Source organism: Schizophyllum commune, assembly GCF_000143185.2.
Source record: "Schizophyllum commune H4-8 unplaced genomic scaffold SCHCOscaffold_12, whole genome shotgun sequence".
NCBI lineage: Eukaryota > Fungi > Basidiomycota > Agaricomycetes > Agaricales > Schizophyllaceae > Schizophyllum > Schizophyllum commune.
In genome coordinates, this window is record NW_026089549.1 from 927,857 (window position 1) to 938,741 (window position 10,885).

The 10,885-nt window shown below is 55.9% G+C and overlaps 3 protein-coding genes across 3 annotated transcripts; 1 reads left to right on the forward strand and 2 right to left on the reverse strand.

Moving 5' to 3' along the window:
* Positions 1-262: 262 nt before the first annotated feature.
* SCHCODRAFT_02640913 (uncharacterized protein) lies at positions 263-2,216 on the reverse strand. The gene is made up of 6 exons (XM_003027787.2): positions 1,923-2,216; positions 1,456-1,870; positions 1,302-1,405; positions 1,150-1,249; positions 786-1,099; positions 263-735 (listed from the first exon to the last, which is right to left on the reverse strand). The coding sequence occupies exons 1-6, from the start codon at positions 2,208-2,210 to the stop codon at positions 349-351; spliced, it is 1,608 nt and encodes a 535-aa protein (XP_003027833.1). The 5' UTR covers positions 2,211-2,216; the 3' UTR covers positions 263-348.
* Positions 2,217-3,230: 1,014 nt separating this feature from the next.
* On the forward strand, positions 3,231-4,155 carry SCHCODRAFT_02672314 (glycoside hydrolase family 61 protein; the record flags this gene model as incomplete). Its single annotated transcript, XM_003027521.1, has 5 exons — positions 3,231-3,288; positions 3,344-3,432; positions 3,493-3,754; positions 3,815-4,048; positions 4,106-4,155. 5 exons carry the CDS (start codon positions 3,231-3,233, stop codon positions 4,153-4,155), a joined length of 693 nt encoding a protein of 230 aa, XP_003027567.1.
* Positions 4,156-4,226: 71 nt separating this feature from the next.
* SCHCODRAFT_01161563 (uncharacterized protein) lies at positions 4,227-5,237 on the reverse strand (the record flags this gene model as incomplete). Its single annotated transcript, XM_003027788.2, has 4 exons — positions 4,227-4,413; positions 4,465-4,604; positions 4,663-5,041; positions 5,112-5,237. 4 exons carry the CDS (start codon positions 5,235-5,237, stop codon positions 4,384-4,386), a joined length of 675 nt encoding a protein of 224 aa, XP_003027834.1. The 3' UTR covers positions 4,227-4,383.
* Positions 5,238-10,885: the final 5,648 nt, after the last annotated feature.

Here is a 10,885-nt window from a genome sequence, read left to right on the forward strand (position 1 = left end):
GGTTATTGTCTATCCACGTGGCGACCCGCTATCAGGTGGTCTCCATCTAATGACTGAACAATGAGAATACGGGAAGACCGCATACGAGCTATGGCTTCAGTTCCGACGCTTATGAGTCCTTGAAGACCGGTAGCGGCGTCTAGTCGGCCACGAGTGGACGTATGAGTCTGCCTGCGGAGTCACACTTGACTTCAGTTGCTCGGTCGCATACTTACGGCGCTTGTCGGCGTGTTCGCGGGTTGTTGTCCTCTCCGTCAATGTTGTCGCCACAAGAATGAAGTCCGTGAACATGCAAAGTCCAGTTGGCGTTAAATATGTACACATACAGTCCGAGATCCAGCGCATCCCCTACTCCTCTGTCGCTCGCTCCTTGCCCTTCACCGATGGCGGCAGTGGCGGCACAGGCGGAGGCGGCGAGCCCCCGTGACCGTTGCCGAATGATCCTAGAGAGAGGTTCGGCGACGACGCCATCGCGGAGGAGGACAACGAACGTGAACCGAGCCGTATCGGGCTCGAAAACGTATTCGAGGTAGGGATCCCAAAAGTGCTCCGCGTCGGGCTGGGGGTGCCCTCCGAGGGGGCGTAACCCTCGCCGGGGCGGCGGGTCTGGAAGGAGGTGCGCGAGGGGGTGTGGGGGAGGCGGGAGCCAGAGAGAAATTGGCCAGGTTTTGGGCGCTCATCGGTACCGGAGGACGTCTCGGTGAGGAGAAATTCGACCCATAGGCGGGAGAAAGACTGAATGAGGTGGTAAGCAAGTAATGATGCGTGTTGGGGTAAGAGGCTACCTCGGTCTCATCCGTCTGCTCGACACGGTCGTTCTGCTGGCTCTGGCTCTTGCGCCCCCAGAAGCTTCCCAGCGCGGACGCAGTGCCACTATTGGACCGCTGCAGTCCTGCCTTCACGCGTTCTGCATCGCTCCATCCCAAGATCGTCGCCAGCAACCCAAGCATCTCAAACCGCTTCGAGTCCTCGCGTGGCGTCGTAATGAAGGACAGCAAGACATTCGTAACAAGTCGCCGGTCAACGTTTTGTGATGTTGACATGGAGGATGCACGTAGTCGCCGCAAAGACTCGGTGAGGTGCTCGTTCATTATGACAGCTGGAATGTCGCGGTCAGGAGTTGTCTTATCTGGTCAGGAGACGACAAACCTTCGTGTCGAAGCTTGTTGATGAGAATGGTCTTCTCTTTGACCTCCTTCTCGAGCTCTTCGGTGCGGGAGGTATTTGACGCGTTCTCTTCGAGTTTCAGCTATACGGGATGGTTTTAATGGATGGTACTAATGTGATAGTGGCACGCGTACCTCAGCAGTCAGAGCTCGATGCTTGTACTCTGCAAGCGATTGGGTTACTTGAAGGAGCTGCGTTTCGTAGTCCTTTACAGCTTGCTTGAGCTCGTGGTCCTTCGCTGTGACATAGTATTAGAGAAGTACGGATCTCAGAGCATACAATACGCACCTGCTTGGAAGTCCTGCAACACGCTCTGCAAGTTGGCCTCATTCTCCTTCTCCAATGCAAGCTCTGCTTGCAATCGCTCGGAAAGCTCGCGTTCCCGCTCGATCTCTCGCTTGACGCTCTCAGCCTCATCAGCCGCTACACGCTCTTGCAATGCGACGCGCTCCCACTCGTCCCGCTCCATTCGACAGCGCTCGAGCTCCATCTGCGTCTCCCGAAGCTCCCGCTCCCGCATCATGCTCTCCTGGGCGTTCTCCTGCAGCGCGCGCGTGCGCAGGTCGGATAGCTCATTCGATAACCGCGCCGCCTCCTCATTGGACGTCATGACCTCCTCCTTGAGCGCCTCGATCGTCGCCGCGAACTCCTCGCTCTGCGCCGAGAGCTGCTGGATCTGCTGCTCGCGCCGGTCGAGCTCTTCCTGTCTGTCTCGTCAGCACGTTCGCCTCGCCGCGCACGGGGGCGCCACGCACCGCATCCTTCTGCAGCTTGTTCCCCAGGGTCGTGCGCATTGTCTGCAGCTTCGCGAGCAGGTTGCGGTACTGCCCCGCGAGCGCCTCCTTCTCCTCCCGGGTGCGCTGGAGCTCCTGTTGCAGTCCCTCCACCGTCGTCTCATCGGCGCCGTGCCCATTTACGTCGACTGGTGTCTGTCCGGACAGCCCGTTCGCCTCGAGCGATGGCGAGCCGAGGCGGTCCATCGAGTTTCTTGAGGCTGAGCCGGGGGAAAGGGGTGGCGGGGAGGGAACTCCATTGCTCGCCATTGTCGGACGCTCGACGATTGTTGCAGGCAACAAGCGCTAGAGCCTGCGCAACTTGCCGGGCCGCAGCCGAGACAGCTGCACGTGATCAGGTTGAAGTAGCCAGCCACGTCGACATCAAGACCCTTCAAAAGCTGAGAGGGAGTATACGCGAGCTCCAGATTACAAGTAGCTGTAGACTGTTACCTTAAAGTTGATCTTAGGATGCGGATGCGACGCACATGGGGCGGACGAACATCGTTCGGCAAATGCCGTCCCACAGATACGGCTCCGTTTCTGGCGTTTCCGATGTTTCGCGGTGCCCGTCATGTACCCAAGCAATATCCCTCGAATCTCCACAAGGCAAGGTATAGGATACTCTTGATGAGACCTGTCGAATGCTCAGCAAACGTATACGGCTCTTCGACATCATGGTTAGCGATTGCATTCAATCGGGATTCGACAACTTTCTGCCTCCCTGGAATCTATGTCGAAAATCTATCACTGCCAAGCAACTGCGATACGCTCGACATTTCGATTCCACCTTGCGTACAGGTTGTATATCTCCGAGCACTGGCTCTCGACCAAGTATCCTAGGGCCCTCGTAGGTCCTCCCTCACGCCTCATGCAATGACGCCAACCACTTCATGCTCTTCCCCGAGGTGCCCGATCGCATAATGCGCCAACTCTCCTCGCGATGGCGCTATGGTCTCAAAACTTCTGAGGACTATCGTCGGAAGAACCGACTTGGTGTGGACTCTGGCGTGCGAGGTACTCGAAAAGGCCTTTCCCTTGGCTGAGATCAAAAATGCCTCACGTCGATGCTCCTTTGCGATCCGGACAAACGCAATCACTCTACTTGCGCTCCTGGCCTCGCAGGGGAATTCTCGATGTTCCTTCGGCATCACCTACATTCACTCGCTCTCCGGCCGTTATGTCTCTCAACTTCTCCTCGCCGACGTCGTCTATTCGAGGCATATAAAGGCTCTCTACAGATACACTCTATACGTACCTCACCACTCGACCTCACCACCGATTCTCACAATGCGGGTCCCTACCCTTCTCGCTGCTGCCCCTTTGGCTACCACGGCGTTAGCGCACTGTGAGCGAATTGGACGTGGTCTCGTGATGGCTGGCGCTCATCATCTACATCACAGACACCCTCCCCGTCCTCGTCGTCAATGGTGAGCCCTCCGGCGAGTGGGTGAACATCCGCCGCACGAACAACTATTATTCGCAGCAGCCAGTATGCGACTTTCGTCCTTCATGATCTCTCCCTTCGAACCCTCACTGACTTACGCTCCAGGTCACCGACGTCACCTCCCCCGACTTCACTTGCTACACCACCGAGACGCAGGCGACGGCCGAGACCGCCGAGGTCGCCGCCGGCTCCTCCGTCAGCATCAAGGCGAACGGGCCCATGTACCACCAGGGCGTTGTCAATGTGTACATGGCGGACGCGGACGGGGACGCGGCGTCGTATGACGGCTCGGGCGAGAAGTGGTTTAAGGTGTATGAGATCCCGGCGGTGACGGACGGGGGGAGCACGATTGAGTTTCCGGGGACGAGTGAGTGATTTTTTGCGGTCTATTGAGGATGAATCAAGCGCTGACGCTTATGGCTCACAGACATAACGGAGATCACCTTCGACATTCCCAAGGCCCTACCGAGTGGCGAGTATCTCGTTCGCGCTGAGCACATCGCTCTCCACAACGCAGCGAACAAGGGTGGAGCCCAGTTCTACCTCAGCTGCGCCCAGGTCAAGGTCACCGGCGGCGGCAACGGCACACCGGGTCCGCTTGTCTCCATCCCGGGCGTGTACGACGGTAATGAGCCGGGCATCAAGCTCAACATCTACAGTCGTGAGTGGCCGTATTGATTTCCTGCCGAGAGACGTCCTTGATGAGCCTTTCCACCAGCTATCCCTGCCAACTACAGCCAGCCGGGCCCCGCTGTTTGGAGCGGCTGAAGGCGTACATCATCCGACATACTGAAGTATAGAAACGCTTTAGAACGGCGTGTATGATATCTATTATCAATCGCTTCCTCAAGAACCTTGTTCAGCTGGCGGTTGGGAATCGCCTGTCCGAAGAAACACTGATTGTACACTTTCTGAGCGTGTCATGCAAGCTGGTCACTGTGCAACTTCGTCTATCGTCAAACCCTGTCATCGAGTTCGGCCGTGTATTCAATCACTTCAGAAGGTAAGAACCCTCCCTCCTCCGCCCTGCGATACACTCGTCAACATCTGGTCGACTGCGAACTATCAGTCACTTACACCGACGTCATATTCCAAAAAGTATTGTCTAAGAATCTCGATATCCTCATCTAAATTCGCGCTCTGGTACCGCAAAAGCCTATCGCGCGGCCGCTGGCGGAGCACAAGAAGAGTGTCCGTCCATTCGTGCGGCGCCTTGCCTACAGGACCCCCGTTCAGCTCGCCGTGTTCACGACTTACGCTAAGGACCACTCGTACCCTTCGTGAGATGCTGCACACAGCGGTTGGGATGGTCCGTATGCATGGAGCCCAAATCGTTATACATGATGACCAGGTGCTCTTCATCCTTCAATGCGCGACCGTGTATCCCGAAGGTCCCGACATGCTCCTCGTATACGAGCGCGCGATCGTGGAAAAGGCCAGGGACTTTGCGCTTGAGGTTCTGGACGTGTATAGGGAAGCCAGTGATACCGCTGTCCGTGCCCCATTCGTACTGCACGTCTACCATCCGGGGCTCGTCTTCGTCCGCGGGAAGGAGGATGGCCTGAAGGGTATCCTTCGTTGGCCATAGGAAGGGCGCCGCCGCCAACGGGTTGGCTTCATTTGAATTGCACTGCTTCTTGTGATACTTCCAATCCTTTGACGCGTATAGGTGAGTCATATTTCTCGGATAAGAGAGACAACTCTATGCAGTCGCGTCGACTGACCATCGCACTGTGATCCTTACTGCAATAATAAGCTGAACCACAGCGAGAGCAGCGCATGCTAGTCGGAGCGGCGCATACGCCGCACCGCGTCTCAAAGCCATCTGGGATCGGGACAGCGGCCGACATGACGGTGGTCAATGACGGTTCGGAGATGGATAATATCGATAAACTAGCGAGTGCCACAAATGGAGCCTCAGTTGGACAACTGTGGGAATTTCCTCGGGATTTACCGATCTCGTTCCCATGCTTAGCCTGAGGCGCTCACGGCCTTGGCCGAATGTCCCTTGCGCATCAACAATCACCACGATTTTGCCCTTCGAAGATCATCGGGATTCATTACTGCAGTTATCCTCTCGCAATCCTTGTCCTCCCAAGCTCCTTATAATCTCAGGCTGGACCGGCGCCCAAGCCTACACCACGGGCAGCCCCACTTATCACAGTGAGAATAAGTCTGGGCGTATAAGCACAGGTAGGTATTGAATTCCCAGGTGAAAATATCCTTTATCACTGCATACGTACGAATCTCATTCTCTCACGTTTATAATACGTATTCGAGGAAGAAGATGTAGTTTATATGTCCGTACATAGCGACAGCGATAGGACATGTATCCCTTGCGAAGTAAGACTCAGCGTACATATTTTATTCTTGTGGGAAAAAGGTCGATTATTAATGTTGTATTTCAGAGAAAATAGATAATCTATTTCCATCACGAAACAAAACGGCCCGTGACAGAACGTGCACGGGCCGTGCACGGGCCGTACACGAGCCGTGCACATGACGAACACGAGCCGAGCATAGGCAAAGCCCAGGCCGCTCTCCAGACTAACACCAGCCTTGAGAGTTTAAATGAACTACCTCCAGTTCTTACATCCTTCCTCGTTACATCAAGTTCCCTCCGCTCTGTATACGCCCCTACAGACCCGTGGCGGCCTCCTCGATATCCTACCCCTCCACCTTACCATCCCGCCCTTCGTAAACGCATGCTGCGAAGAACGCCGTGTGCAGAAGTAACCTACACTGCCACATGCCCAACTCTCACTCACTCACAGCTGTAGCCCCACACTGCCCTTAGGACCTTATGGCGGCACATTCCTTTTTCATGCTTTGCACTATCTTTTCCCACATCAGCCAGATACAATGTATGTGTAAGGCGATAATAATCAATGCAGTCTCATAAAGCATTGATCCGCATATGGTGGTTGACGGATGCACCGTGAGAGCGACGAGGACGAATGACCTTGCCTAAAGAAACGGTGAGATGATGGTAAGCGAAACTGAGTTTAACATGCCGGAGGAAATGACAAACGAAGTCTATCGTGCTTGGACAAAGTGGCAAGCACCATGTAGCAGGAAGCGAGAACGTGGTACGAGCCCAGCAATCAACGCATGAGACCGTGCAGTTTCTGTATCACGCGGCGGGGCAGGCTCAGCGCCGCTGCAATACGAGAGTGCTGGGTTTCTTGAATGACGACGTCAGAATGTGGCAGATATTCTGCGTCCTTGGGTTGAAATCAGCCCTCACCGCCCATGCTGGTGATTTCCTGACGCACACGGAGAACCATGGCAAAATCGTCCAAAGAGCTTCAGAGGTAGACAAAGCAATATTGTTATTTGATTGGAATGTAAGCCTCGAATGTGAGCCCTTCGCCCTTGCATACACGACTCCCTGGTCGCGCGTCAGCCCGGAGCTAGCCTGGTCACGAATCACAATTTTCATGGATAACGCGCCCTCCTCCGCGTCCTTGCGCTCGCGGCGCTCATTGTACAGGGCGATCTGCGGCGCTAAACGCATCTGGCAGATGTTGCGCACGCAGCCTACGGCGCCAAAACAGGGCGAGCTCCACTGAGTACAAGGAAGGCGTCGACAGGTAAATCGTTCGGAGATCTCGATACGTGAACCAGTGATTCGAAAGCTCGACGATGGCGGTGGCGGTGCGTGTCTCGATGCGCGGGCTGCGCCGGTCGTACACGGTACCGATATGTGACCACCATCGCAGGCTCAGTCACGGCCACCGACACCCGCGGAGTGATGGGCAATGGCGGAGAGAAATGCTCCAGGCATATGGCATACAGCAGCGGATGCCTTCTACCCCGAAGCACACCAATGAGAAGAGGTCCTGCAATCTCGCCGAGCCGACGACCGCCGCTGATCAGGCTACTGAGAATCAGGACCGTCAGCCTCGCGCACTGCGCACCCAGTCGACAACGCACCAAGGCCCTCATTCCTCCTCCCTCTCCTCCCCCTTCCCGGCCTTCTCCCCCTCCATCCCTTACCGATATCCGCGATGCCGTCTGTCGCGCAACGGCAGCCATCGACGACGGCCAGCCGGCCACGCTGGGCGCGCTCGCTGCAAGACCCGCCTCCTCTCAGCCCATCAGTCGTTATCAGAGAAGGGGCCGTGACACTCACCAGAGTCCCTGAGAAGACGCTTGCCCGGTGGATCCTCCTGCGAACCGGACAGCGAGGGGAGAAGGGGGAGCGCGGCTAGCTACGTCGCGCGATCGCTGAGCGTCCTTATTCAGCTGACCCCGCGAGTACAGCGTCGTCGGTGGTGCGCGTCGTCGTCGGCGGCGTCTTCCCTTGCATGCGAGACGGCGTAGACATCCGGACGTTAGCAGAAGAGATCAGCCTACGCTCCTCATCGTCGGCTGAGCTGGCAGCCAGCCATCACCGGCACGGCGTCCTACGAGCCGAAATCTGCCTTTTTTGGTAAACGCAATGCCATGCGGATATCATGTGACTGCCGTCACAGTCATTGTTCGACTTGTGACTTTCGTCCCTCCACGCACACGGTTCATTATACTTTAGTTCAGGCGGTAAATTACTTCCCTTGATCGATTTCAATGTCTACGGTGGGATAAAAGGTGGATCATGATCCCAATCTACTGGCAGTAAGCGAGATATGTAAGCTTCCTGGCGCGGCCTATAAATTTTCGAAGGCTTGAAGAACGGGGCTCATGAAGCCGTGGTGGAGCGACTAGCCAAAGATAGAGATAGATTTCCGCCTCCGCTGCCGAAGGAATGCCTTCACCACCTCGAAATCTTGCCTACTGCCTTCGTGGAGACACAAGGTACGAGCTCCCTGCCCTGACATCTGCATTTCAAAGGCGGAGTTTCGTGCACGAAGAGGAGGTCGCCTCCCATGGATGAGCGAGCTTATGTCATACTCGCCCGAGCTTAAAAGCATCATGAGCCTTCGACGGCTGTTGATCCAGCCTTCGACATGCTCCTGTGCAACGTCGCATTTCGACCAACCGAGATTCACGCAGACAAGGATTGCGTGCATGACTGGAAGACGATATGTAAACAGGACGATTCTCACTGGTGATGTATGGTAGAGGGCCGATCATGGAACGTGGCTCAGGGTGCGGTACTGGAACGCCCATCATTGACCTACAACCCCTCGCAATTTCGGTCCATCCTACCAGCAATTGTCCCAAATTTCGTCGCCAATCATAGTCGCCCTTCATTTTTGAAGGTCAAAGATGAGTTCCAGCATGGGCGGTGGTTGGGGCTGATCGACCATGTATAAAAGCAAGGTTAGTACGCATGAGTCCGTGAGATCAAACAAAATGAACAGTACCTGCGATGTCTGTAGACTGCTTGCGTGCCAATACGGTAGGCGCCAGAGCTCTGGGTAGCGCGTCCCAGAAAGATGTGTTATGCCTAGACCGACATAAGAGGACGAGTCAGATAGTTCGGCAATTAGAACCAGACAGACTTGAGGCATTCGTACCTTTATCCGTGCTTTGGAGCACACCGGCAACAACGCGATGGTTATAGGTTCGCAGTCGATCCTCGGCTGCAGCAATGTGTGATAGCATGGCATTGACTGTCTCGTGAAGATCGGCCTCGAGGGATGCCATATTCTCTGCAAGCCGAGATACTCGTGAGCGTAGGTGTGAGAGAGATTCTTCCGCTGCCTGCAGGAGTGCGGGAGAACGGGCATCGACCAAGCCGTCCAACTTGGCCAAGGATGCCTGGACAACTTGCATCAGGCGACTCAGGTCGTCTGAAACAGATGTCGTCGAATTATTGCTCGGATTTGCATGCATCTCTTGTTCGTGCGGAGTGATGTAACCTTCTTGCCTGTGGAAGTTATTCAATCGTCTTACCCTCGCAAGATCGAGAGAAGGCCACACATTGTGTATATATGCACTGTGGCGGCAGGACTCGCTGAGTATCCTCACTCAAGAGTTCGGCGCTCTAGCTTACCATGCGACGAAGCGGTAGGAAGACAGGCCGTGTAGCTTGGGCAAACAGATCGATTGGATCTGAGAAAACTGGCGGCTCAGGTGATTTCCCAGGCACGTGCCTACCAAGGAGCTAAAGCCTATCATCCCAGAGCTTCGCCTACAGTACATCGTGCAGATGAACGATTCTGAGCACGCTCACTGACTCTTACGCACATTACCGTCGTGCGTAAGATTCACCTCTGCTGAATGTCTGAATCCGCCTGAACTTTCCGCTTGCTTTAGAGGCGAGCTGACTGTAAAGCGCAACTTGTTTTCTAAGTGTAAGCTATTGTTGATGCTGCTTGGGGAGTCGCAACTCTCAGGGCTTGTATCACCCACACACATAGGGTATGGTGGGGTTGCACTTCGTCCTCGCTTATGCAGGCACGCCTCATGCGTATCGCGCACGAAAAGGAAAGGAGTTATTCGCGGGCGAGGTCCCTAAACAGGAACAACGGCGTGTGAAGCTCCCTCTGATCTTGGGTATCTGCAGCCTCCCTTCAGTCCATCTTGCAGGCGCTGCTCTGCGTGACTTCGATACCCCCGCTTCGATATTTGAGATCAGCGGGTTGTACGAGCCGCGTACGGGCCCTGCTCAACTCTGACACAGACTCTTGTATTGTCGTGAGCAAGTCAAATTGTCACGCTTCCATGATATGTATACCGGCGCACCGTCAGACGCGTTCGCGACTGACTATGACAAGACCCGTCCCGTTCTTGAATCCCTTCCTGACAGATGCCCTCAAGGTTAGGCTCGTGCTGCCCCCCCCATGTCCGGCATGATAGCGGATGGTGTGTCGGGCCGGGAGCACGCTGAAGTCTATAAGGACTGTCGCGTTCTGCGTAGGATCCCCAAGAAGACGACCGCCGTCGTTTGCAACGATGTCATGGTAGTGCAACTTGGCGTTGAGAGATAAGAAATGTGCACAGCTGTGGAAGTAGCTCTTTTGCAAAAGACCTTGGCATTTGTCCAAAGGTCTTTTGCAAATCTCGCGACAGGTCCGTCCTCACAGCCACAGGCCCCCGGCACGTCGCCGGCGAGCCCCCGGCTGCCGCCTTATGCGGAAGGTGACCCCCCGACGTCGCCGCTCGGGGTTTCCCGCAGCACGCGTCGCGCGACGCGCGCGCTCCGCCGCCGCCGCCGTTGCCACGCGCACTGCGGCGGCTGATGCGCCGCCCTCGCGCGCGTCGCGGCTGCTTAGTCAGCGCGTCGGGGGGCGTCATGCGCACGCTCGCGCGTGCGCGTGGGTCGCCGCCGCCGCTATGCGCGTCGCGTCGCGTCGTTCGAAAAAGAAAGCAAATGAATATAGAGCGTAGTAAATATGTACAATGTAACGAAAAGGTGTAGGGGTGCGCAGAAAACGACGCAAAAAGCGCAAAAAGCGCCGGCAAAAATCTCGCCAGTGCGGCACACGTCGTATAGCCCACGCGAGCAGGAGTGGGCGGGTACGCATCAGAGTAGGGGAGGGGGAGGGGGAGGGGGCCGGCGAGCCGCAACGACACGCCGGATTGCAGCAGGTGGTGGGGTGGGGGGAGA

Coding starts and splice junctions, on each gene's coding strand:
- SCHCODRAFT_02640913 (XM_003027787.2), bottom strand. CDS start 2,210: ATGGCGAGCAATGGAGTTCCCTCCCCGCCACCCCTTTCCCCCGGCTCA. Junction 1,871..1,922: donor ACAAGCTGCAGAAGGATGCG/GTGCGTGGCGCC, acceptor CGAGACAGACAG/GAAGAGCTCGACCGGCGCGA. Junction 1,250..1,301: donor ATCGAGCTCTGACTGCTGAG/GTACGCGTGCCA, acceptor CATCCCGTATAG/CTGAAACTCGAAGAGAACGC.